Source organism: Urocitellus parryii, chromosome 11, assembly GCF_045843805.1.
Source record: "Urocitellus parryii isolate mUroPar1 chromosome 11, mUroPar1.hap1, whole genome shotgun sequence".
NCBI lineage: Eukaryota > Metazoa > Chordata > Mammalia > Rodentia > Sciuridae > Urocitellus > Urocitellus parryii.
In genome coordinates, this window is record NC_135541.1 from 121,665,750 (window position 1) to 121,691,559 (window position 25,810).

Here is a 25,810-nt window from a genome sequence, read left to right on the forward strand (position 1 = left end):
CAGCTGGGAGGGCGGGGTGCAGCTCTCAGCTCCCCCGACCTGGGTGGGCTTCCTGGGGCGGGACTTGCAGGGGAGAGGCTGGGGGAGCTGGGGGGCGGCAGTGGGACCCTCGGGGACACTGGAGGTGTATAGGGACCCTGGAGAAATGGGGCAGGCGGGAAGGGGTGGAGGCCAGGGCTGGGGCCTGGGTGAGGGGGTGGGGACATGGAGGAGCCCTCGGGGCCGGGGTGAGGCCGGCCGGGTGCTGGGAAGGCGGAGGTGACCGGCTCACTGGTATGGGGCAGTGTCCCCCGCCCTGCTGCTCCCTTTGGCTGGTGTTTCATGGTCATCAGTCGGCTCTGGGGGACCCCGAACCCCATCCCAGAAGTCGCCTCCGACCTCCTCAGACTCCCCCTGAGAGGGGAGAGGCCCTGCCTCCCGCCTCAGCACAGCGGCCTCCCAGTCTGTGGGGAAGGTCACAGGCCTGGCCCCCCGCCTGTCACTGGAACTGGGAGGGGTTCCGGACACAGGCTCCAGAACCTTAGAACAGGCCTGGAACCCGGGGCCCAGCCCGGACACAGCCCAAGACATGGAGGACGCCGCGCTGCCCCTGGGGGCCGAGGAGCCTGGCAGGGCACGGGCTCTGGTCCGAAGCCTTGGGGCCTTCGCCCTAGGCTTGTCCTTGGCCACGGCCTACGGGCTCCTGGAGCTCCTGGTGGAGGGGCACAGCCCCTGGGGCTGCCTGGTGGGCACCGTCACTTTGGCCGCCTTCCTGGGCCTGGGCCTGGGCTTCTCGCGCCAGGTCCGCACCACTGTCCTCCTGATGCTGCCCCAGGCCTTCTCCAGTGAGCCCGCGCCGGGGCGGGCGGGGGGACAGCCGGGAGGGGGGCAGGCCGAGGGGACATCCGGGAGGGACAGCCAGGAGGGGGGCAGGCTGGGGGAACAGCAGAGAGGGGGACAGGCCCAGGGGACAGCCAGGAGGGGATAGCCGGGAGGGGATAGCCGGGAGGGGGGCAGGCCGAGGGGACAGCCGGGAGGGGACAGGCCGAGGGGACAGCTGGGAGGAGGACAGCCAGGAGGGGTCAGCCGGGAGGGGACAGGGAGGGGGCTCGGGTATCCTGAGGCCTTAGGAAGGGGCTTCCCTCGCCTGGGGTGGGGTCCTGGCTGTGATGGCGCTTTCTCCCCAGAACAGGGACAGACACTGCTGTTGCTGGCCGCCTTCGGGCTGGTGCTCCAGGGCCCGTGTGCCAACACCCTGCGCAACTTCACCAGGGCCAGCGAGGCGGTGGCCTGCGGGGCAGAGCTGGCCCTGAACCAGACTGCGCAAGTGCTGGAGCGAGCCAAGCAGCCCCTCGTCAGTAAGCCCCGCCCGCCTCCCGGCCTGGTCCCCCAGCTCCGCCCTGGGGTCCCCTCAGCTCCCCGCTGAGACAGTGGTCTAGCCTCAGAGCTAGATGGGCCCGGACAGGGGTCTCCCTGAACCCTCCCAGCCCCCTCTCTCCTCCCTGCCCCCGGGAATGGCGAGAACCAGTCCCTGGGAGGAGGTGACCCCGCAGTGCTCTGTCCTTTGTCCCTCAGGTGCTCTAGGCAAGATTAAAGCTATAGCCCAGAGGGCCAAAGTGGTGGCCGACCGGGTCCGCAAGTTTTTCCGGGCGATCATGGATGGTGTGAAACACGTAGGTGAGGCTTAGCAGACCTGCCTTTGGAGGTCAAAGTGCACCTAGACTCTGCACTCCCAGCCTGTCCAGACCTGCCTGGGCCCCTGGGTGCTGGCTACTGCTGAATGGACACAGCACAGCCAGGCCCCTGAACCCAGGCCTCTCCAACTTTGGGTGCTGCTTGGTGGCTTTGTCCCGCAAATTCCTGAGAAGCAGCTGTGGGACTCCCGCCTGGTGCCAGCCCCACACTGCCCCCAGCCAGAGCCCTGCGGAACGTGTGGTATTGGCTCCTCCACATTGGGGACGTGTGCAACTCGGAGCTGGGCAACCCTTACCAGAAGTGTGCGCGGGTGTTTGACCAAGGGAAGGACAACTGCATGAAGGCCATACCACAAGCCTACCACCTGTGCTACGTGCTCACGCCCTTCAAACTGGTGCTCTGTGGCCTGGCCAGCCGTGAGGAACAGGGCTCCCCGGGGAAGAGGGAACAGGGGTGGGGCGGAGGGGAGAACTCGAGGGTCCAGGAGGAGGGTGGCCCAGGACGACCAGTAGTGGGGAAGGAATATGGAACCCATAAGATGCTGGGCACCGTGGCTCATTGCAGCAGCTCAGGAGGCTGAGGCCGGAGGATCTTGAGTTCAAAGCCAGCCTCAGCAACTTAGCAAGGCCCCAAGAAATCAAGGAGACCCTGTCTCTAAATAAAATATAAAAAGGCTGGGGATGTGGCTCAGGGGTTAAGCACCCTGGGTTCAGTCCCCGGTACCAAAAAAAAAAAAAAAAAAAAAAACTGGGCTTGATAGAGGACCAACATTAGGGCAGGGGACCACGGGGCGAGGCTACAGGGTTTGAACAAGTGTGGAGGCTGATCAGTAGAAGGGGAAGCCCAAGGGCCCTGTGAGGGGGGGACCCTTCAGGCTGGCGGGCAGGTGCCTCTGCCCCTCCTCTTGATGCTCAGCCATCCCGCCCCCCAGTGGTCCAGGTGTTCTGCGTCCTCCCCAACTACATCCAGCCCTTCCTGCGCAAGACCATCGGCACCCGTGAGTGACCCCCGGCGCCCTCCTCTTCTAGGTGCCGCCACTTCTGGTCCCATCTCCCAGTCCATCATCAAAAATGCAAGAGCAGGAAAGGCCCTGGATAGGTCACCCAGGCCACTGTCCACGCTGCCCAGGTTGAGACCCTGAGGCCCAGGGAAGGGGGTGCTGTGGGAGCAGGGGCTGGGACAGGGTCAGGGTCACCTGCCCCCAGCTCAGGCCACGGGATCATTGGTGATGGAGCTGACTGCCGGGTGCCGACTGCTCCGCGCACCTGCGTAGAGGCTCCGCGCCCTGGAGGCCCAGCCCCCGAAGTTCTGGATGCTCTCTGGGCCCTGGACCCCGTCTGCCCCGTGTGGCTCTGCCTCCCCCACCTGTCCCTGCTGACCCCTCCCTGGTCCTGGGCCCAGCGGTGAAGAAGATGATCGACCGCGTGCGTCGGGAGTTTGAGTTCAACGTGACGGCCACCCACCACTTCTCCGTGGACCTCAACGCCTCTCGGAGTCTGGCCCAGGTGGCCCTGGACCTCCAGGAGGCCGTGGGCATGAAGCTGCTCCGCGCCCGGGAGGTGCTGGCCCTGATGGGCTACACCCTGCCCCTGCTGCTGGTGCTGCTCTACCTCCAGTGAGGCCGGCCGCGTGCGGGCTGGGGGCCAGGGGGCGGAGCAGGGCCGCCCAGGGTGCTGAGGGGCTTCCCCGGCCTCCTCCAGGGCCCTGTTTTACCGCTACGCTTACCTGAACTGGGACGACTTCGACAACGTCTACATCACCGGCCGCTTTCTGCGCATGGAGGCTGCCCGCGCCGTGGCCGGGCTGCCCACGGTGCTCCCGCTCAGCGCCCACGAGGCCACCCGCTACATCCAGCCAGGTGAGGGCCTGAGGACGGGAGACAGGGAGGCCAGGGCTAGGGAGGCCAGGACTGAGGGAGGCAGGGCTGAGGGAGGCCAGGGCTGAGGGAGGCCAGGGCTGAGGGAGACCCACCTGGCAGGAAGGTCCCCTTGGCAGGACCTCCTCGCTCCCTGACCAGCCTCCTTGCCTCCCTGCGCCCAGAAGCACCCGCTTTCCCTCTCTGTGGCACCCTCCACAGTGGCCACCTTTCCCTCTCAGCCTGGGGGTCCCTGAGGGCAAGTGCCTGTCCTTCTCCGTCTGAAATTAGGCCCTGAGTTGTGTCCCCTCCGTTAGGTCCCTCCCACGCCCAGCCCACGCCCGGCCTGTGCCTGGGACCTCGGGTCAGGGCGGGGGTCTGGTGAGGGGTCCAGGGATCCTCCTCTGCCCGCCGCCCGCCCGCCGCAGGCTCCGTCTTCCTGTCGCGGTGGGAGCGGGTGTTCTACGTCCTGGAGATGCTGAACCTCACCCGCCACCTGCTCCTGGTGCTGCTGCTGGTCTCCCTGGACTACACCGTCTTCTGGGTGCTCGACCTGGCGCGGTACCAGCTGCAAGGGGACATCGTGGCCCGCAGTGAGCCCCCACCCTCCCACGCTGCCCCTGGAGGCCTCCTGCTCCTCCTCGGACCTTCTCCCCCCCACTCTCTGTCCCCGGGGGGACCTGCATGTCCCCATGTCAGTGCTCCTCACGCTCCTCCAGTCCAACCTCTGCCCTGTGACCCCTGTATCCAGGCTGAGGTCATAACAGGACAGAGCAGCTAGAGACCCAAGCCCCGTGTCACCCTGGCCTGGGTGCAGATCCCCGCCTGGTCCGGTTTTGAGGCAGTGGCTTCACACAGATTGCTGAAGCTCTCAAAGCTTCATCTGATTAATGGAATGACAATGGCTCTCTGGGTCACTGAAGTAGGACATGAGACCCACTGTGCGTACGCGGACCGCCTATAAGGCCACTGACTGAGACCGTACCAGCTGCAGTGGTGGCACAGGCCCGTCATCTCAGGGGCTCAGGAGGCTGAGGCAGGAGGATCCCAAGTTGGAGGCCAGCCTCAGCAACTGAGTGAGACCCAGACTCAACATAAAAGATAGGAAGGTCCCGGGACGTAGCTCAGTAGCGAGGCACCCATGCACATCAACTCCTGGTAGCAGGGAAAAGAAGAAAGGCCCCTGGCCGAGGGTCCAGGCCTGAGCGGCAGGCTGCAGGGGCTCACAGTCGACGGCCGTGCAGGAGTGGCCCTCACACGGTGCCCCTGTGCCAGGCCCTGTGTTAGTGTCTATAACCGTGGAGGGGACTGGCTATGCGGGGAGCATTTACCGCGACCTGGTGTCGGCCTTCGACGTCCTTCAACAGGGCAACGTCAGCCTCCTGTCCCGGCGCTGCCTCCTGCGCCCCTCGGAACCGGACAGCACCGGCTATCTGGTCATCGGTAGCCAGCACTCCCCGGGCGGGGGCGGGGTGTGGCCGGCGCCTGGTGCCTGGTGCCACAGCGGCCCGTCCACCCCGCTGTGCCCCCAGGTGCCGCCTACGGCCTGTGCTTTTTCGTCACCCTGTTTGGTAGCTATGTCAGCCGGCTGCGGAGGGTCATCTGCGCCTCCTACTATCCGTCCCGGGAGCAGGTGAGGCCCACAGCGGAGGCCAGGCCCTGTTTCCTCCTCGGGTGCTAAGCCAGCAGCTGTCCTGGTGTTGGGGTCCTCTTGCCTCTGTCTGAACCCCAAAGCCAGTGAATGGCTGGACTGAAGGTCTCTGGACCCCAGATGGGGCTGGGGAGATGCTGCCTCCTGGGGCAGGCCTTCCCGAGACAGAGCTCGCCTCCAAAGTTTTGCTAAAACCATGGGGGGGGGGGTTGGCCGTGGTGGCACATCCCTGTAATCCCAGTGACTTGGGAGGCTGGGCAAGGAGGATCGCAAGTTAGAGGCCACCTGGTCCATTGAGCAAGACCCTGGCACACAGTAAAAAATATCCAGGGCTGTAGGTGCAGCTCAGTGGCAGAACACCCCTGGGTTCAAAACCCAGTACTGCAGAAGACAAAAACAGCCAGCGCCGGCGCACACCTGTAACCCCAGCTACTTAGGAGGCTGAGGTAGGAGGATCACAAATGTAAGGCCAGCCTCAGCAACTTAGCAAGACACTGTCTCAAATTAAGATTTAAAAATCAAAGGGCTGAGGAGGTCGGGTAGAGAGGCCCTGGGTTCCATATCTAGCACAGAAAACAAAACAAAACAAAACAACCAAAATTGATGGGAGATGGGAAGAGTGTTGGTATGTTGAGGTTTGGATGGAATCTTGCCATCTGTCTACGAATTTATTAGTTATTTACTGAGCATCTACTGTGTGCCAGGCCCTGTGTGGGCTACAAGGTTGGAACCAGCGTCGAGGCAGGCCAGGCCGGCTTCTCCAGACTCTAATACTTAAAAAGAACCTTTATTAAGAAATGAACAGAGAGCTGTGGGGAAGTCCAGAGGGCTTCTCAGAGGAAGAGGCATTTACTTGACGGGAGCCCAGAGGAATTTGTAGGAGTGGGACAAAGGGAAAAGAAAGATGGGGAGTGGGAACGGGTGCGAGGGCGCGCCAAGCAGACGAAACAAGACCAGATGGGAATCCATCCCCGACCTCCACCGTCAGGAAAGAGTCACCTACCTCTATCACATACTTCTAAATCGCCGAACCAACCTGTTGGTTGCCCTGCAACGAGCGGTGAGGCGGCGGGCAGCTGACCAGGGCCACCTGAGTGTCCTCCAGGTGCTGGCCATCCGGTAAGCCCACCCTGCTTCCCTACAGGGATGTGCTGAGAGGGAACAGAGAAAGAGCCAGAGGTCAGAATGGATCACTGTCCTCCCCCAGTAGCCAGAGGTTTGGTCAAAGAGGGACAATTAGGGACGAGGATTTCCAGGAGTGGGGAGTCAAGGGAGGAAGAAGAGGGCAGTAGAGAAGTTGTCCCTGCAGTTGGAGGGATGAAGGTTAGACTCCAGGAAATCCTCCCCATCACCTGGAGGTCAGTCCTGGTGCCGGGAGGGCTAGGCTGGCTGGTCCACTGTCCCTGCCCCTCCTCAGGTGCCCGTGGCTGAGTGTTTTCGTCAGCCAGTTTCAGCTGCCTGAGGCCCGCTGCCTGGGCTGTGGGCAGACCCAAGATGAAGGGGACACGGAGAACTTTGTGCACTGCGGTACCCCGGGCTGTAAAGGTGAGACCCCGGGATAGTGTGCCGCCCCCTGCTGGGTGGGACTTCCGGGATTTGCCTGTGACAATCAACTCTGGTCCTTTTTGGTGGACTTCTCTGGACCCTGGCCGGCTGTACCCACCTCATGACTATGCATGGCCTCATTTACATAGAGCCTCGCTGGCTCGTGTCCTCCACGTTCCCCCGACTCCTGAGTCCTGTGCCACAGTTGTGTACACTTTGCAAGGACAGTCCCTCTGGAGTGGGGTAGGGGAGGCAGGGGCTGGAATCGGGGAGCGAGGGGGAGGGGAGGGGGCAAGTTCAAGTTCACCCCCCAGGTCTCTACTGCCACACCTGCTTCCGTCTCCTGAGCCACACCTGCTCGGTGTGCGCGGCCCCGCTCTCCGCCCAGGAGGGCCTGGACTTGGAGCTGTGAGTCTTTCAGGGGTGGGGGCTGGGGTCTGTGCAGCACTGGGAGGAGCCACCCGGCCCCCAGAATGTCGGTGGGAAATGGAGACGGGAGGCTTTTCCAGGGACTCCAGTGACGAGGAGAGCCCCAGGCTGTGGCAGGCTGCCGCCCGTGGAAGGGCCCTGGAGCAGAAGCCCACCGTGCAGCCACAGGTCCCGGAGGTGCTGGGCCAGGACTTCTTAGACGAGTCCACCTCGGAGTCCAGGTGAGCCGGGGGAAGGACCGGCACCTGGCGACTGGACGCCGAAGCAAGGCGGTCACACTGACACAGGGCTTCCTGGGTGCCTGCACTCTGCTGGGCTGGAGGGGAGAGGAGGGGAGGAAGAGGAATTGGGGTTCACTGGGTGCCTGCTGGGGTCGGCACTCCTGTGGGACAGCACCTGATAAAGGAGTGACACTCTGTTGGAACGGGGACATATTAATCCAGGCTTCATGGGGCGGGAAGGGGGGGTCTGGCTGCAGACATCAGAGAACAAGAATGGGAGTCCACCAGGTGTGGCCACATGGCCAAGGGCCTCACTAGCCACTTAAAAACCTTAAGTTGGGCAGGGTATGGTGGCCTGAGCCCATCACCCCAGCAGCTTGGGAGGCTGAGGCAGGAGGATCTCCAGTTCAAAGCCAGCCCAGCAACTCAGCAAGACCCTGTCTCTAAATAAAATACAAAGAAAGGCTGAGGGCGTGGCTCAGTGGTCGAGTGCCCTTGGGGTCAATCCTCAGTGCCAAAAAAAAAAAAAGAGGTTAGAAAATGAAGGGTTCATATTTGTCCTTTGAGACCATAAACCAAGCAGGCAGAGCAGAGTCTGGGGAGGAGGCTGACTCAGTCCAGAAGCTGCTGATGGCCTAAGGACCAAAGGTGCTGAGAATGACCAGGATCTATGCTGGGGACAGGGCAGGTTTTAGGGCAGGAGGAGAAATAGGATCTGGGGAAAGAGGACTGGCCCAGTTTGAGATCTGTGAGGTGTCTGTAGGGCACACAGCTGGGGGTGCCCAGGGGACAGCTGAAAGGGGCAGGGCTCTGGGCTGGGGGCGTTTCCCCTGGGCTTGTTGATTTAGAGACTAAGAGAGAATGAGTTAGATTATCCACAAGGCACGGCAGGAGAGAGGGACCGGGACAGAATCCTAAAGGGCTCAATCACACACCTAAGAGGGAGGTGCTCAAGAAAGCAGGAGAGCCAGCCCGCGAAGGCCCTGAGGTGACCCAGGAGGGCGAGGACTGGCCACTGAAAGACAGTTGAGAAACCACTAGTGTGGCGGGTGGGACCCCCCTCCCAGTCCTGGGGATTGAACCCAGGGCCTCACACATGCCAGGCAAGCCCCCCACCTCGGACCACATCCCCTGGCCGGGCTGGAACACTTTTCCCCCCGGGCGTTGGGAAGGCCAAATAGATCATGATGGATTGAGGGGTGACCAACAGAAAGGACTCAGAGGCGGGGTGTGTGCTTCCTGCCTCACATCTGCCAGAAGTCAAATGATTCCTTTCACATAAATGTTGTTAAAAGCAGGATGCCTGCTGGGCAAGATGGCACACACCTGTCATCCCAGGGACTTGGGAGGCTGAGGCAGGAAGATGGAAAGTGTGAGGCCAGCCTTGGCAACTTAGCAAGACGCTGTCTCAAAACCAACAGAAAGTACAAAAGGAGAAAGGACTGGGATGTGTCCTGCGATCCCAGAGTCAATTCCAGTACTGGAGGGGACTAAAAAAGAACATTTAGGAAGTGGAAGAGAGAGAGCATGGAAGAGGAGGGATGGGGTTTAGGCCAGGTGGAGGATGTGGCCTCGGACAGGAGTGAGGAGCGGAAGTCCCTCTGAGCAGAACTGAGCCTGCTCCGGCCCGGGGGCCTGCTCCGGCCCGGGGGCCTTGCTCTTCTCTGGGGAGTAGGAGGCAAGGGCAGCTGCTGGGAGCAACGAGGTGGCTGAGAGTGGAGGAGAGGGTTCAAGGAGGGGGCGGTGGAGACTGAAGTATCTGCTATGGGGAGTATGCAAAGAGGTGACCCGGAGGCCCAGGGATTTCCAGGTGATTCTGAAAACCAGGCCGAGTTCTTAGTCATGAGTTTTCTCTGACAAATGTGGATTCAAGGGTTGAGGGCTGCCTCTGGGCAAGATGGGAACTGGGGCCTTTTCAGTGTCTGGCAAGTGACCTTGGGGAAGGCGAGGAGCTCCGTCTTGGTGAGATGCTAGAGCAGGGCAGGGGGAGGGGGAGAGCTGGCTGGACAGGAGCGCTCAGAGTGGCCAAGAACCAGGCAGAACTCTGGACCTACCTAGTGAGTGGTCAAGGCTGGGGAGGATTGTCAGAGAGCAGAGGTGAAGGTTGTCAAGGCCAAGGAGGTTCAGGATCGAAAGCCACAGGATTGGGTCCTCCTAGGGTCTGCTGGACCACAAACTCAGCCCAAGTGCAGTGCTGGCCTTCTGGATGCATGCTGGAGGTGACTGGGAGGCCTGGCTGTCACAGAGCCAGTGACAGAGCTGCTGTGACAGCCAGGGGCTTTGCAAAAAACACTGTGGGCCAGCTGGGTTGGAGAAGGCTAAGCTGCCCCCACTTGGGTGGAATGCAAAGAAAAGTGTCCTGTGGGCACATTCCAGCACGGATGGTGGCTGGAGGTCGCGAGAAGCCACAGCTGAAGGGGAGGCAAAGCTTCCTTTCAGAGGTCCCCGGAAAGTGAAAAGCTAGATCAGCAAGGGGGCAGCTGGGCCTTGAGCAGGGGTGATACTGAGGTCACCAGTGGTTCCACCCTTACTGGCCAGGTGGCCTCTGCCAGATCACTGTCCACCTGTCCCTCGACACCAGCCTAAAGTCAGATGTCTAAGCCATGGGCTAGTGTGCCTCATGGGCACAGGGGTGGCTGGTGAACAACGGGAGAAGGCTCTGGACAGACGGGGCAGGGTATCTGTCACCTGTGAAAACAGGACACGGGTGACAGGGCTGCCCTGCGGCTCTCCTCCCTAGTGACCTGAATGAGGAGGAGCCCTCAGCAGAAAATCAGGCTCAGAAGCTCCTGCCCGAAGCTCATCAGCCTGTGGGCACTCCCATGCCCGCTGGGCCCCACTGACCACCTGAGAAATTCTTTATTCCCAAAGAGGCTCCCAATGCTCAGGTCCTCCCGCCCCCAAAATAAAGGAACCAAAAGTGGACACAAGTGTGAATCTTAAATTATTATTATTTCTTCCTGTCGCTTACACCCGAGGTGGGGGGGTAGGGGAAAGGGAACAGGAGAGGGGGGGATGCCTCCCCCCCTAAGGCACTGACCGGGAAAGCCGCAAGTAGGGAGAAGGGAGGCCATATTGTCCCCACTCTCTGGGGCTGGGCCCCAGGTCTCCCCAGCCCTGGGCTCCCCCCATCACCTGAAATGCTAAGATGAGGCCCAGGGCACCCGACCTCCCCTCCCACCCCAATATATTACATCATCACTTTTAAATAGATACAGGGACTGGTCCCGCTACCCCTCCCTGTAACCCCTCCCCACTGTTGGGGGTACCTGGGCAGCTGTGCAAATGGGCATGGGGGTGCACGGGAGGGAGGGAGAGCACCGGGCCCCTGAACCTGCCCCGTTAAGGAGGGAGGGGCCGCCAGGCCAGGGAGGGGAAATAGTGCAAGGCAGAGCCCAGGCCGCAAGGGGGTCCAGCACCCAGCGAGGAAAGGGTCGGGGTAGGTGCCCCGCCCCAGCGGAATTGGGTAGTTAAAAATCTGAAACTAGATTTCCACGAGACCAACAGACGAGGCTATGTACAGGGGCGGTGGGTGGGCTCAATCCTAGAGGAGTGGGGTCATTCTCCGCCCGCTGGGAAGCCCGGCTGGCAAGGGTCTGGGAAAGGGATGCCCTTCCCACAGCACCGCAGCCCACCTTCCCAGCGGCCCGACGAGCTGCGAGCGCGGCGCCTTGGCAAGGGGGCGCACGCTCACCCGCCGGGGCGCCAGGGAGCCAGGGCCGCGGCCCGCGCAGGGCACGGCCGCCAGGTGGCGCCAGCGCGGCCGCGGCTCCCCCAGCCCCTCACCGGGTCCCACACCCTGCGTCCCGCCAGCCCGGGGGCGGCGTGAGTCAGGGGCGGCAGCGGTGGCGGCTCCGGCTCGCACCTGGGCGGGGAGGAGGTGGGGAGGAGAGGGTACGACGCCGCCCGGCCCGCCCTGCCCTCTGGCCCCAGGGAGGGAGCGGCGGGAACAAGACATTCCCTGCCCGGGGACGCGGGAGGGGAGGGAGGCCGGGGAGGGAGCTGTGCTCCCGAGCTGGGCGGGGCCGGCCCGCTGCCCCCAGGGGCGGGCGAGCCAATCAGGCCACCCGCCCCTTCTTCTCCAGGACCCCATGACTCAGCGCCGCAGCAGGGCGGAGGGGGACTGGGATGGCTCCTTCCTTACAGGCCCAGTCCCCCCAATCTTTCAAGTTCCCACCTTGCTTTCCCCCACCTACCCTTCCTTTGCCAACCCCCTTTGCATAATTCACTGCCAGGAAAAGGGAACAGAAACCAGGAAGGAGGGGTCTCAGAAGGGAGGGGCAGTCCTTCACCCCCTTACACAGCCAAAACCCCCAAAGGGGCATGGGAGGGGGGCAAGGCTTTGGTCCCAAGCCCCCGCCCCCTAGAAACCCGCATAGCCGAAGTGGGACCCCACAAATCAAATACATTATTGCTTCTACTCCCCAGGAGCAGCTGGGGACAGGGACCCCACCTTTACAATAGAGCTGTAAATATATACATAATATCATATGTATCACTTCTTGGGGGATCACCCCAATCTGGGGAGCCTCTGCCCCCAAACCTTCTCAGCTTGGAACTGGAATGAGGGAACAGAGGGGAAGGGGCTGATTCTGCCGCCAGTAAGGCTCCGTGCCCCTGACCCCAGCTGCGCCTGTGCTGCCTGCTCCCACTGCTTGGCATGGGGATCCCCGCCCTTGTGCTGCTCCAGCCTGGCCACTCATTCCTCTTTAAGAGGACTCCATGGCACCTTCAGCCTGGGGCGTGGTGGGTGCCCCCTCCTCCTCCTCGTCATCAGGAGGCCCTGGGGTGGAGACTGGGGGCCCGGTGGGGGCCGACTGCTCCCAGAATCGAGCCAAAGAGAGGCGGAAAGTGTCCAGGTGGCCATTGGAGAGGTCGAGGCCAGCAGGGGATGGGCTGGCGGTGGAAGGTGGTGGATAGTGTGGTGGTGCGTCATCCTTGCGGCGCCTCCGGGTGCGCACCTCCAGGCAGTTCTGGCCCTTGAGGTGGCGCTGCAGGTGGTCCTCCTTGGCGAAAGCCTTGTGGCACAGGTGGCACTCATAGGGTCGGTCCCCCGTGTGCAGGTGCATGTGGTTCTTGAGGTCGTAGCTGTGCAGGAAGCGGGCTGGGCAGTGCGGGCATGAGTAGGGCCGCTCTCCCGTGTGCTTCCGCATGTGGATCTTCAACTTGTCGTTCCTGGGACAGGCAGGGGGGAAGGAGCGAGGGAAGCATTCAGGATGGGTCCCTGGGCTCATCCTTGTCACTGACCCCAGGCCTTGTCTCACTCCTAGCGCTGCCACTCTCGACTCCGTGACTGTCCCAGGATGCTCTTTAGGGCCGTCACCCACTCTGCCTTCCCCATGCCCACCTCCTTGGCTTTCTTCCGGCCTCTCCTGTAATCCAGGAACCTACACATGCCCTCACCTCTCTGGGACCGCCTCCACTCGGATGGCATCCCCTCCACCCCCAGCTCCCCCTGACGCTCACCTGGTGAAGCGAACACCGCAGACCTCACAGGCGAAGGGCTTCTCGCCAGTGTGGGTCCTCATGTGGCGTGGTAGCTTGCCTGCCCCATGGATTATCTTGTGGCAGACGGGGCACTCCTGGGGCATCTGGGAGCGGCGTTTTCGAACCAGCTTGTCTTGGCCATCCAGGCCTGGTGCCAGGGCGTCCTGGTGCAGGGAACTTAGGTAGACCATCAGGTCAGGATCGATGGCATCTTCATCTGAGCCCAGCTCCTCCGGGGAGAGAGGGGGCCCGCCGCTCTGCGCTGGCCCGTAGACTGGGGGATACACCAGCTCCTCCTCCTCCTCTTCACCCTCATAGGTGTCGTAGCTCAGGGGACCCTCCGTAGGTGAGGCGACCCCTGTGGGAGGGCTGTAGCTGTCCGCCAGCCCACTGCCTCCACTGCTGCCCCCTCTACCCGGCGCCTCTTCCTCTTCGTAGGTCAAGGGATGGGTGGGCACTGTGGGCGCCTCAGGTACTAGGTGGTTTGCTCGGGCCCCCTTGGTTTGCAGGAAAGCTTTTCGGGGCTTGCGGCTGCGGCGGGCAGCGGGCCGAGGTGGTGGCGGTGGGGGTGGCAGGAGTGGCCCCTGTGGAGGGCTGTCCTCACCATTGGGAACGCCTGAGGTCGTGGTGGTGGCAAAAGCCTCCAGGTACTGTCGGGCTCGCTCACAGTCATCCTCATCTGGGCTGGGGGCTTCCAGGCCACTGACTTGCAGAATCTCCATGCAGGCGGCGATGACGCAGGGGATCTCCAGCAGCCGGGCGGCCTGGAGCACAGCCGGCATGTTGGCGCTGCTGGTGGTCAGTGTGGCCGTATAGGCAAATTCGAGCAGGGCACCCAGTGCCTCTGGTCCTACAAAGTCCAGCTCACACACGCCGGCCCCTGCTCCCCCAGCCGCTGTCCCACCGCCCCCGGCCCCCATGACGGCCCCGCCACCGCCCTCAGTGAAGAGCTTCTTGAAGTAGTGGCTGCAGGCAGCCAGCACAGCCCTGTGGGTGCGGTACTCGAGGCCCTGCGTCCGGATGGTGAGGTCACACAGGTGGCCCAGCTGGCGCTGCTCATTCAGGCAGCTCAGGAGCTCGCTGCTGTGGTCCGGAAATGGAATTCCAATCAGGTCATCCTCAGGGCTCCCCATCTTCTCCTGTAGGGTCAACAGAGGGCGGGTTAAGTGCTTAGCCTTTAAGGGGTCCAGGGAGGGGCACCAACGCAGGCTGACACCCACTGAGGGATGGCTACATGCCACTCTTCCAAGTACTTGACGCCCATTTAATCTTTCATACCCTCTGGAGTATGGTCATCACCCATCACAGATAAGGAGCTGGGAGTCAGACAGGTGGAGTGACTGCCCGGGGGCAGGACAGGGTCAGATTCCTCGGGTGGCCCAGAGTCCACGCTCATAATCACTGTCACTCTGTTCTGCTCTGGGAGTGCAGGAACCCTGCCTTTCTGGCTCTTTCCTAGATGTCCATCTGTCCATTGCCCATCCCTTCGGAAGTACTGGACTGACAGGATGCTGGGTCCTGGGTTAGGAGAATTGGTTGGAGGACTTTGGTGGCTCTGGCCTCAGTCATTGGGAAAATGGGTAACAGCCTTTGTGATGGGGCCTCTTCATAGCCCTGGGAGAGCCCATGAGGGAGTTTAGATTCCCACTGGACACCAGGCATGGCCAGCGCCTCTCTAAAGCATGTGGTACCCTAGAAGCCACTGTGCAAATAAGAGGAGGGCTTCCAAGCACCGCATCTCCCCGCCCCTCCCCCAGCCAACAAAAGTTCATCTCCCCTTCCCAGATTCCCACTTCTAGGGGCCAAATGGGAAACAGGTCCCACCCCCCCCACCCACATCCTCCCCTCCCCCATGGGGCCAAGGAGCAGCCACCCTTTGCTGGGGTGTCACTGGCGAGGGTGCTTCCTGCCCCGCACAGATAAGCATCGCCCCTGCCCCTCCCCCACTGCCATGAGGCCAAGTTCCAGTCCCACCCCTCCCCTCCTCCTCCTCGACTAGCTCCCCACCCCCCTCCTCATTCCAGGAGAGCCCCCCTCTGGAGGGTAGAGGTTCCACCCTCATCCTCCCTCAGGTCTAATCACAGGAGCACAGAAACCAGTCTCTGGGTTCAGGCAGGCAGGGCTGGGGACAGCAGCTGAGGCTTGAGTCTGGCCTGGAAGTGGGGAGACTGGCTTCAGTTCCTGAATGACCTTGGGCAAGTTATTTCTCTCAGTGTTCCACTTTCCAGAACTGTCTAAGGAAAGGGTGGGAGTGGAAGCCCCAAGGGCTCAGCCCTGCAGCCCTGACATTTTGTGGGTCTGGAGCAACTGGGGACAGAGTGGGGCCTGGAAAGAGCTGGGCTCTGGAATCAGCCAGGCTTGAGTTTGAGTCCTTACTCTGCTGGTGATTAGCTTTGTGACCTTAAGCAAATGATTTAATCTCTGAGCCTCTTTCCTCATCTACAATATGGGAGAATTCCAGCTCACCCTGGGGTTGTGGGGAGAGGTAAATGAGACCAAGTGTGGCCCAAAGCTTGACGCCTAGTAAGGGCTCCATCAGTGGCGCCCTGACTTACACAGACAGGCTGCGCCAAGAAACCACCTCCAGAGGAGGCCAGAGGAGGCCAGAGGAGCCCAGTCTGCCCTCCCTCAAGTTAGCCTGAGGGAGCAGGCCACCTGACCTTGGACAAGTCACTTCCTTTCCAAAGGAGTCCTATTCTTCATCTGTAATATTAAAGGCTAGCTCAGACGATCCTGAGGAACCTTATATTTTGTCATTTTGTTAGTGACCTGACACTCCAGCAACTGTTCACTCTGGCCATTGATGGGGAAAGGCTTTTTTTTTTTTTTGGGGGGGGGGTGGGTGTATAGGAGAATCAAGAGCCACAGATTTCCTCTTTAGGACACAAGAACTGCACCGTGTCTGCCTGCCTCCATGCCTGCCACCTTCACTGCAGCACCAGCCAGACTCCTGCACAGAGGCTTGAGCGAGCAGCACCCACGTGTCTAGGTACCCTGAGAGAGGCCACCTTCCCTAAATCACCTCCTTCTCTGGGGACCATCGGTCTTGGACTTGTCTCTGCTTCCTTTGGTTCTCCTGCTGCCCCCTTACAAATGGTACAAGTGGCACATGGCCCCAAGACTTAGGAACAAAAACTAAGTGGGCAGCAATAGTGGAAGCCACTTAAGCAGTAGTGGGCACCCCCCTGGACCCAAGTGGATCCCGTCCCTTCTAAAGAGGAATGGGTGGGGCTCTTCTGGCTGTCCATTGGCTGAGAGCTGGGCACCAGCAGGCACGTGGCTTACCCCATCCCTCGCCCTCCTTCTCTACCCACCCCACCCATTCCCCGCTGCTAAGCCCGCCCCCTTTCTCCCACCCCAGGGCTGGTCTCCTTAGCAACGTGGTGTGGCAGGGGTGCTCATTGGCTGACCCAGCTGTCAGGTCACAGGCTCAGGCTGGTTTACCATGCAGCTCACACTGAGCTTGGGCAAGGGTGGGTGTTTAACCCCTTAGGCCCAAATCTAATGCCCATGACCAAGAGGTAGCAAGGAAAGAGAAGCAGAGGACACACGTGGCCAGGAGAGGGTGTCCATACCTCCAGCTTCTGGGAAACTCCCCCAGCCCTTATCCAGGGCTCTGGCACCGATGCCAACAGAAGTGCCACCTGGAACAATGCTGGTGCCAACCAGGCCAAGGGGCACTCCTGGGCCCATCATCTGGGAGGGATGCGTAGGGTGGAGGCCTCCTCCTTCTTTCTGCCAGAGTGAGGTACTGGTGCCCACCCCACCTTGGGCACCCTTCCCACCTCTGCATCCCAGAGGGCTAGTCCCCTGACAACCCATGAAAGCGGCCTATCCCCACCCAGCCTGGCATGCCCCCTCTTGCTAAGACCTTGTGGGCATGGGTGTGTGTGGTGTTGGGGGGGTAGCTGTGCCAGGGAACCAGGCAAGGTCTGTTTGCCTGGTAGGGGGAAGAACCAAGGGCCCCGCCCCATTGCTCCCCTCTTTCCCGCCACCCCCCCAGGCTCCCCTCACTGTCAGGCCTGCTAGACCGGCCAAGCCGGTGGGCAGCTCTCTTGAAACTGGGCCCTGAGTCAAGCCTGCCCCATCTTTGGTTGGGGGAAGACTCACGGGTGAGAAAGGTAGGAGGGGGACAAAGGTGAGAGCCCCTATCACCTATCCCTCAGTGCCCAAGGGCACCTGCCAGGGTGTGTCCACCACCAAGAAACCAAAAGGTAGAGGGCACTGATCTTGTCTTAGGAAGAAGGAGACCAGAGCTCTTCCCAGGAGCTGACCTCAGGCAGCGTCCAGCACAGGGCTGGGGGCACCAGGGCCAACACTGCTGGCTTGAGCTAGCTGAAGGGCAGGATAGGAGGCCCTGAACAGGGCAGCTGAATAAAGCTGGCCCCCCTTCCCCCCACCCTGGGGATTAGGGGAGTGAGGCTTAGTGTGGGGGGCAGCAGGCGGAACCAGGATTAGCGGCGGAGAAAATAGATATGGGCCTGAGACACGGGCACATGGAGCCCCCCCAGCACAGGCCTCAAGCCCCTATCCTAGGCTCTGCCGGAGCGAGCGGGGCCTGGCTGGGCTTCTGCTGGAGCAGCAGCGTGGGGTGAGGAAGGAGAAGGACGGGGCTGGGGCACTTTCCTGCTATGGGTGATGGAGAGACCCAAGGCTCTTCCCAATACTCCTGGCGCCTTGGCTGGTCACCCCTCCCCCTTACTTCTTTCTCTTTTCTACCCCCACCCCCCACCCCAACTCCAGCCTCAGGTTCTCTTCCTGTTTTTTGGAGCTAAGTTCTCGCACGAAGCCAGGGCTTGGGCCTGTGGCTTGGACCAGAGGCTGGGGACATGAGACAACCAGTCCAAAGTCCTTGGGGACCCAGGAATCCTTGTTCCCTAGCCTCCCCCACCCCTTTCCAGGGCCTCTGGGGGCCAGCGGCCGTGGCCATCTGGATTGCCCAGTTGGGAAGACAGGGTGAAGGAGCTGAAGCCACATGTCACTGGAGGATGGGCAGGGCTTCGAAGGACAGGTCCTCTGACCAGGGATGTCCCAGGCATCTATGGAGTTGCGCCCCCCGCCCAGCCCCTCGAATTTTCTGCATGCCTTCCCCATCCCCCATGGGAAGCTTCCCCCTCCTAACCTCACCACCCCCAGCACTCACACTTCCTGGGGGCCGAGGCGGGGAAGAGAGACCGCAAGCCACGAAGGGGGAAGGAGGCAAGGGGAGCTGGCCGCTTCCCGGCGCCCTGGGGGTTAAGTCCCCCCGTCCTGGTACAGGGGCTCCGGGGTGAGGGAGACCTCAGTGCCCTTCCATGTCTTCTGCCAACGACACCAGCTCTAGCCGACAGCCCGGGGCGCATCAAGGGAAACAGGAGGGGATAAAGATGGCGGAGGATGGAATGGGGGCATCTTCCCACCTTCACCCTCCGCTCTTGGATGCTCTACCATCGGCCACCCCTCGCTCTTGGCCCTCTTCTTGGACTCCACTTTCTGTCTCTTTGCTACCTTTTCTGACCCTCGTCTTCCCTCCCAAAGATTCGTCCTTTGATTTCCTGGCTTCAGCCCTGGCGGCTCCTGGCTCCTCACCTCTCCACACCTGTCCCCAGGCCTCCTGCTGAACACCCTCCTGGCCTCTCCTTCCTTCCCCTTCCCTGACCCCGCTCCTCAGGCCTCTCCCACATCTCCACTGGCCCCTGCTGCAGGCATCTCTCTGTCCTCTCCAGCCATGCGCGGGGAGGAGAGGACAGAGGAATTCAGGACCAGGACCTGCCCTCTGGGGCCTGGCCTGGTCCTGCCAAGACATGGTCGTATTTAGAGTATCCACACTCGCCTTCTGAATGAAGCAGGAGACCAAAATTTGGGGGCCAGCTAGAGAGAATAAATGGCGGGGGGGCGCTGTACAGCGAGAGCGGATGTGGGGTGAGGGGGACAATGGGTGCCTCTCTGTTGTCAGAGTTTCCAGGACTGGAGCTGCTGGACTTTCCCCAGAGGGTGCCCACCCTGGGCTGGGCAGCTGTCCACTCAGACAGACCCTGGTCATCGGTTCTCAGCAGGGTCTGCGTAAGCAGTGCGAGCTCCCTTAGGGCCCGAGGAGAAGGCTCAAGGTACCAGGGTCTGCCCTGTCCCCCCCTCCCCCCAGTCTAGTGTCTCAGGCTGGGTAACCGAGCTGACTGGTAACCCCACACCCGCCAAGCCGCCGGCAGAAACCTGAGCCCCCCAGCCCCAGAGGACACCCCAGCCCGATCCCCAGAGCCCGGCTCCCTGCCAGCCTGTCCAACCTCCTGCCTGGCCCAGCAATCACTCAGCTCCAGTAGGCCCCTCTCCTGGTCCTCTGGGTCCCTTGGATTCTGAGGTCTCCCCACACACCAGCTCTTCAGACCCTCAGCTCCCTGAGCCCCCAGGGACGTCTGGGAGCCCTCTCCCCAACCTGTTTTTCAGTCCTTCTCTGACCCTTGGCCAATTCCAGGCCTCGAGCCTCCCCTGGGGCCTGACCTCCCAAGCCAGAGCAGGGCCTACTCACCTGAACGCTGAGGGGCCTCGCCGGCAACTCCTCCTGGCCCCTGGGGGCAGCAGGTTGGGAGGGGCAAGGGGAGGGCCAGGCTGTGGGGGGGAGGTTGGGTGGCTGTTCCCCTGCTCCAGCTCCCTCCTTCAAAGGGGCCGCCCACGACCTGGCCCAGCCCCTCCCCCCTAGAGCCTTAACCCTCTGGGTGCTGTCCCCCTCCCCCCCAACCTGGAGGGAGGGGTTACCGAGGGCTGGCAGCGTGGGAGAGGGCCCAGAGTCTTCGCTTGCAGTGCCCTAAGCCCCAGCTGTCCCCACCCCCGCCTGTCCTTACTCAGTCCTGAAAGGGAAAAAGGTGAGGGGTAGGAAGGTAGGACTGGGACAGTCCAGGAGGACAGAGGTGAGGAGGAGCAATGGGAGAGGCTGCTGGAGGTGGGACCAGGAGAAGGAAGAGAGAGGGGAGGGGACAGGAGGTAGCAGTGGCCAAAGAGGGAGGAGGGGAACCCTAGACAGTCAGTGCCAGGGGAGACAGGTGCCCAGGTCCTAGCCCCTCAGGGCATGTGGGATTAAGGGGCCACAGAGAGGCCCTCCAGATACCAGTGGGCCCCTCAGACCCACTGGGAACTGGCCAGATTCTCCCCACCCTGTACTGGGCTGGGGCCTTCAGGGGCTGGGCAAGGCAGCACCCCGCCCTCCCCATAGCCTCACCCCAAACCCACTCACATACCACAGTTCCTTGCCCGGTCACCAGCCCCTGCCAACCAGGCCAGGGGGCAGCACTCATGCCAGCCCCCAGTGGCCAGGGGGACAGAGATGGCCTGAGGGGGATAGTCAGATGGGGGGAGCTGTGGGCACGGAAAGAGGAAGGAGCTGGGAGGGGGCATCTGCTGGGAAGCGCCTAGCCCCACCCCTTGCGCAAGCTGCTGCCACCCTGGCCGGTTGGGTGGGACCCGCCTGGGCCTGAGGGGCAACTCAGGAGGGCTCTGAGCCCAGAGATGGGTGGGCCACAAAATTTCTCTTAAACAACTCCTGGGGTCCCTTATTCTTGGAATAAGGGGTACCCAAGTGTCCTCCAGACATTAGGCCATCCCAAATCATGCTAGTCTTGGGGGGACTACAGAAATGTCCCCTAAAGCACCCCCTCCCTTTTCCCCCCAACAGCTGCTGGCTCAATGCCGCTGGCCTGCTGCCCCTCACCAGCTCCCGGCCCGGTTGGCACCTACCCACCAGGATGCTGGCAGTCCTGCCCTCCTCTCCCTCCTACCCCCCTGCTCCCAGCACCCCATGCCAACTGTGGGCCTGAGGTGGGGGAGGGTCACCCCTGTACCTTGGTGCCAGCCAGGCGGGGCCAGGCCCCTAGGCCCTACAGCTAAGGTCCAAGACCCTGTTCTCAAACCACGTCCTCAAGAGGCAGCACCACATGGGAATGCTGGGAGGCTAAGGACAGCCCCATGAGCAGTCACTGAAGGATCTGCTCCGCAGGGCTAGGGCTCATGTCTCTCCCTGCCACAGGTACCAACCTCCTGGCATTTCCCTGGCCCAAGCAAATGCTTGGGCACCAAAGTCCCTGCAGTTCTGAGAGCCCTGGTCTAGTGCCTGCAGCTTGCGAGGGAGTGGGGTGGGGCTGCTCCCTGCCCTTTGATCCCCATAAAGGGAGGGAACCGGCCTGGAGGGCAGGGGGCAGGGAGAGAGTTCATGGGGCCCCTCATTCCACCCTTGCCAGGGGCAGCAGGGCAGGGTGTGGGCATCTCTTGGGTGGGGCCCTAAAGTGAAGATGGGTTGCAAGTCTCAGCAAGGAAGATGGATGTCAGTCATGGATACATGGTGTCATGTGGGAATGGGATGGCAAAAACAAAGTGAGGGGATGCAGAGGGTACCCATTTTGCAACTCTCTAGCCTTGGCTTTTACCCTCCCCCAGAAACACTTCCAGACTCAGCCAAACTGAGAGCTGGCTCAAGGAGGACTACAACTCCCAGTATGCACCATAATTACCTTGAGTATACCTTGGGAGTTGTAGTTCCCTTCAGAAACCCTGGGTTCTCCTCTTTCCAGGAGCCCAGCTGATTGGGTGGGGAGGGTAGAGGACTTGGTTGTAAAGGACTGTTTTTTTAAGGAGACATAAGAGGCTAGAGGGTCCATGGAGGGGGAAAGGACCTCTGCTCCCAGGCAAAGTAGGAGGAAGGAAGGAGGAGAGGATGTCTGTTGAAAGGGGCATATGAGTGGGGAGGAGTTGGGGGGGCGGTGGAAACAGGAAGGAAACTGAAGCCAGAGACATGAGGTCGAAAGCAAGGGTTTGGGGGAGCCCCACTCTGAGGCCTGGCAGGGACTGGGAAGGCATTTCCCCTACTATTCTGGTGCCCTGGGGAGGTGTAAGAGGAATTGGTGATGTCAAGGGTAGCAAACTGGTGCACCTGTGGGGGTCTCTGGCCCCCTTTACCAGGTGCATCCCCATCCCTGGATCTGACACAGGTATTTGCTGGCGGGGCTCTGATGGCTGACCTGGTTCTAGGAAAGCTAGAAGGCAGAGCAAGGCTTCGGGGAAGGGCAGGCATGACAGTCAAGTAAGGGGGGGTATGTGTGAGGTCCAGCCCAGGTGTGAGGCCAAGAGAGGGGAAGGGCAGGGACCGTAGCTGCTCAGAGGCCTCAGAGAAGAGAGGCTAAGATGTCAATGCCACCTACCTCCCATCCACCCTGGGCTGTGGGACAAAATGAAGAGGGCAGCCTTCTCTGGCCTCCCTGAAGATTTTCTAAATCTAGCTTTTCTCCTAGGCTAGAACATTAAAGATGGCATCTCAGGGGGCCAGATGGCAATTGGGTATCTCTTCCTAGTGGGGACAGAGGTCAGAAGTGAGAAGAGGATCTTCCTTGAGAATACTTTTTCTGGGCTCCCCAAGGCTACAGGACAGATGCTGATAGACTCCAGCCAAGATTCTGGCCAAGAACTGAGCCCTGCTGGGTGGGGGGTCTTTCTAGGTTCTCACCAAGCCCCTGACAGTAGCTCTATCCCCTTCCCCCCAGTCCCCCAGTCCCGCCTTGGCGCCTGGCCGCTTGTGTGTTGGCAGGACTGGGGGGGGGGGGCGAGGCAACTTCAAACTGTCCGGGCAAAACGTCAAGTTCACTCACGAGTTTACTCAGCAGAAGGAGGGGGAAGAGGCCAGAGCGGGCACACCCCATGCCAGGGTCCTATCCGTCTGCCTGTCCCCACCTTCCTCCCCCACCCTCCTCTTCAGCCCTAGGCCAAAACAGGCATAGGCCCCAAGGCCTGGTGGCAGGGCAGTCTTAACTCTCAGGAAGGTCAGGGAACCAAGCTGTCCAGAGGCAGGAAGCCCTGAAGCAGGCCCAGAGGCTTCTATCAGAGAGCAATGCCCTGCCTGGAGCCCATTCACTCCCCATCTTGGGGCTTTGGCCTTTGGCCAGGAGAACTGGGTCTCTCAACCATCAAGAAGGGGGCAATACCAAGCCAGGCCTCTTCCACCTGAACCGTCCCCTGGGTAGTGACTTCTGACCCTAAATGCCCAGTCCTAGGCTGTACCTCGGGCCCCAGCATGATGCCATCTAGGCAGCCATAGGATCCGAGGCTGGTTCTCTCAGCCTTGGCTTGGAATGGGGGGCCAGCACCCTATCTGACCTACTTCCCTTTCCTCCCCACCTGCTTTCATTCTCTGCTTCTCCCCCCCCAGCCTTCACTGTCCCCACCCCAGAGGCGCTCCGCCCCCCATGCCCGCTGGGTCCCCCTCCCCCACCCTTCCCCAGGGTGCCAAGTGCAAGCACACAAAGGGCCCGATGGTGCATTGTTAGCCCAGCCCCCGCTGCCCGCCGCGCCCTCCCAGGGCGGGCACTAGGCCAAGGAGGAGCTGGGGGCCCTGGGTGCCAGGGGGCACCATGGGGAAAGGGGAAGAGGAAAGCACCTGTCTCCCAGACACTGGGGTCCATATAAGCCAGGGCTGAGCCGTGATCAGAGGGCCCTTTGGAGCAGGCCTGTCTCCTTGACACCTGAGCCTAGTGGGCACTGCCTTCTTTCTTCCCTAGAGCCCCTTTCTGGTGGCATTAACCCCTTCCTAGCCCCTGTGCCAAGGCTGGGGGTGTGGTACCCAAGGGAAGGGACAGTGTCTGGGGGTGCCAGCAAGCAGCGTTGTGCCCACAGCAACCATGTAACAGAGGCACGCTGGGGGAGCTGGGGTCCCGGGGGCCAGGGACAGGAGGCACTGACAGAGATTTCTCCTTGTTTCATCAGCTGCTCCAGGGGGAGCCCCCTGCCTTTCTCCCCAGTTACCACTAAGGAGGAACACTGCCACCCAAACCTAGTCACAAATATGGCCTTCTCCAGGGCAGCACAACACTCCTTATGCCCAATATCTCCTCCCAACCTGATGCCCACTTCATGCCAGCTTTACCAGCAGTGCCAGGAGGGTACAGGGGTGACCAAACCAGTTGGTGTGTGTAGGGCAGCAGGAGGTAACCCCATAATCCTCCAGGCCTCAGCCCCTCACCCCCAACACACACTCTACACATACTCCCTCAGGGAACAGAGAGTTCCCATCCTGGTTTAACCCCTCTCTGCCCAATCTGGCTCCCCTCACCCCTGATACACGTTCTCCCTCCTCCAGGAATAAGTTGGGGGAAGGGGGAATAGCTGCGCTGACTCATTTCCATTCTCAGCTGCAGCTAGGGGTCTCCAAGGCATTCGGGCGGGGGTCAATTCAAGAACGCCCTCCACCTGGCCCGGAAGCCAGGATAGCCTGCCGGTCTCCCCCTCTCCCCAGCACCCACTTCCGGTGTCCCAAACTAGGTCAGCAGCGCTCGTTTCCTGTGGGTCAGCTAGCACCGGCGCCTCTGCCCCTCCCCTGCTCCGGACCCAGGCTCCCCGCCCCCCCTGCCCCCCAGGGCGCCCCGAGGTCTCACCACGTCTCAGCCGCCCTTTGATACATGGGGGTTGTACGGGGCAGGGGGGGTGGGCAGGGGACCCGCCCTCTCTCCAAACACTAGCAGGGCCGGGGCGCCTGGGCAGGCACGTGTCCGGGCACAACCCGCTGCCCACGCTGCCCCCCCACTCTCGCCCCCCCCCCTCTGGCCGGGACACGTCGCTCTCTTACTTGGGGTGGGGTGGGAGGGAGGGGATCGAAAGCTGGAAATTGAAAGCGAAGCCCCCCACCCCTTTGAATGGCAGCCTTCTGCCAGCAGCGCACATTAGGTTCCACAACAACATAGTAGCGACCCCCATTCTGAGCAGGGGCAGGTGCGCCGGCGCCGGTGGGAACCAGTGGTAGGTAGCCGAATTCTTCCTAGTCACCCACCCTCCTCTAGGCTTTGGAAAGGTGGCGGCGGGACTAGAACCTGAAGGAAAGGAGTGGGATTGAGGGCCGCGGGGGAAAGGGGTCGTTCGGAGGCTGTGGCAGAGCCGCACTACTACTGGGGAAAGAGCCCGGCTCGGAGAGCGCAAGAAACCGAATAGTCCAGCCGGTAACTTTCCCCCAAGCTGCGGCTCCTCGATCCCCCACCCCCCATGCAACTGGCCCGGGTCCAACCCACCGCGCCAGGGGGCAAGGGGGGGCGCGTTGTCCTAGTTAGAGTCCGTCAGCGTTTCCACTCCCTCAACTCGGCCGGGTCTGGGGTCTCCGGGTAAAGTCCCCAGGAGACTGGAGGCACGCTCGGTGCCGCCGTACCCCCTCTCCATCCCGGAGCCGACAGTCTGTCTGGTCTTAGGAGAAGTGCAGAGAAAGTTTCTGGGGACCCTCTGCCCGGGGTTGGGGGGCGGCCGTACTTTCTTCTCTACCTTGCCTCCCGGTTCAAAGCAATCCCAAAGATCCGGGAAAGCAAAGAGAAGCGGACGGGTGGGAATCTGGTCTGCACGAGCGTGTGTGTACGTAAGGGGGTCCCACTTACAGGACGGACGAAGGACACTGCAGTAGTCTCCAGTCTAGTGGACCCCAAGCCTGGAGACAAAAGTGGGGTACACTCACCTCTTGGCCGTCGGGTCCGCTGGCTGGAGCTGCTGAGGCACAGGGTGTGGGGAGAAGCGCGTCCCCCGCCAGGCCCGGGGGCTTGGGGCCCTGCTCCGGTCCTGGTCAGAAGGCCGCGGTCAGTCGCTCGCCGCTCGCTGCTGGGGGGCTCCTCCTCCGCCGCCCTCTGCCTCCTCCTGCCGCCCGCCCCCCCTCGGCCGCCAAGAGCCGTACATTCACCTGGCTCCCACCCGCCCCCCCCTCAGGGCCCGCCTCACCTGTCCTGCTGTCTCACCTGTCCTCCAGCTTGCTTTCCCCCCATCCCTCCCCCCTCCCCCCGCCCCCGGCCACCCCCTAAACTCCCCCCCCAACCCTTAGCAACACCCTCTGTCACTTCCTGGTTTTTCACCCGCCCCCCCGGCCCCCCTCCCTCCGCCCAATAAGGACATAAACTTCAACCCCTTCGTCCAGCCAGTCCCAGCAAGGCTCAGAGGGTCCCTCCCTCCTTTTTCACTACCTTCCTCCAA

The 25,810-nt window shown here is 61.8% G+C and overlaps 2 protein-coding genes across 3 annotated transcripts; one reads left to right on the forward strand and one right to left on the reverse strand.

Moving 5' to 3' along the window:
• Positions 1-568: 568 nt before the first annotated feature.
• Dcst2 (DC-STAMP domain containing 2) lies at positions 569-10,218 on the forward strand. Its single transcript, XM_026404896.2, has 15 exons — positions 569-824; positions 1,167-1,337; positions 1,555-1,656; positions 1,893-2,090; positions 2,606-2,671; positions 3,076-3,289; positions 3,375-3,532; positions 3,958-4,122; positions 4,805-4,972; positions 5,062-5,162; positions 6,169-6,299; positions 6,598-6,725; positions 7,040-7,133; positions 7,235-7,375; positions 10,116-10,218. Exons 1-15 carry the CDS (start codon positions 569-571, stop codon positions 10,216-10,218), a joined length of 2,196 nt encoding a protein of 731 aa, XP_026260681.2.
• Positions 10,219-10,308: 90 nt separating this feature from the next.
• On the reverse strand, positions 10,309-25,600 carry Zbtb7b (zinc finger and BTB domain containing 7B). 2 transcript variants are annotated; one of them, XM_026405036.2, is made up of 4 exons: positions 25,562-25,600; positions 25,305-25,405; positions 12,842-14,001; positions 10,309-12,550 (listed from the first exon to the last, which is right to left on the reverse strand). In XM_026405036.2, the coding sequence occupies exons 3-4, from the start codon at positions 13,993-13,995 to the stop codon at positions 12,085-12,087; spliced, it is 1,620 nt and encodes a 539-aa protein (XP_026260821.2). In that variant the 5' UTR covers positions 13,996-14,001; positions 25,305-25,405; positions 25,562-25,600; the 3' UTR covers positions 10,309-12,084. The 2 variants fall into 2 exon arrangements, with proteins under 2 accessions (XP_026260821.2, XP_026260822.2); XM_026405037.2 differs by lacking the exons at positions 25,305-25,405; positions 25,562-25,600 and adding an exon at positions 19,365-19,437.
• Positions 25,601-25,810: the final 210 nt, after the last annotated feature.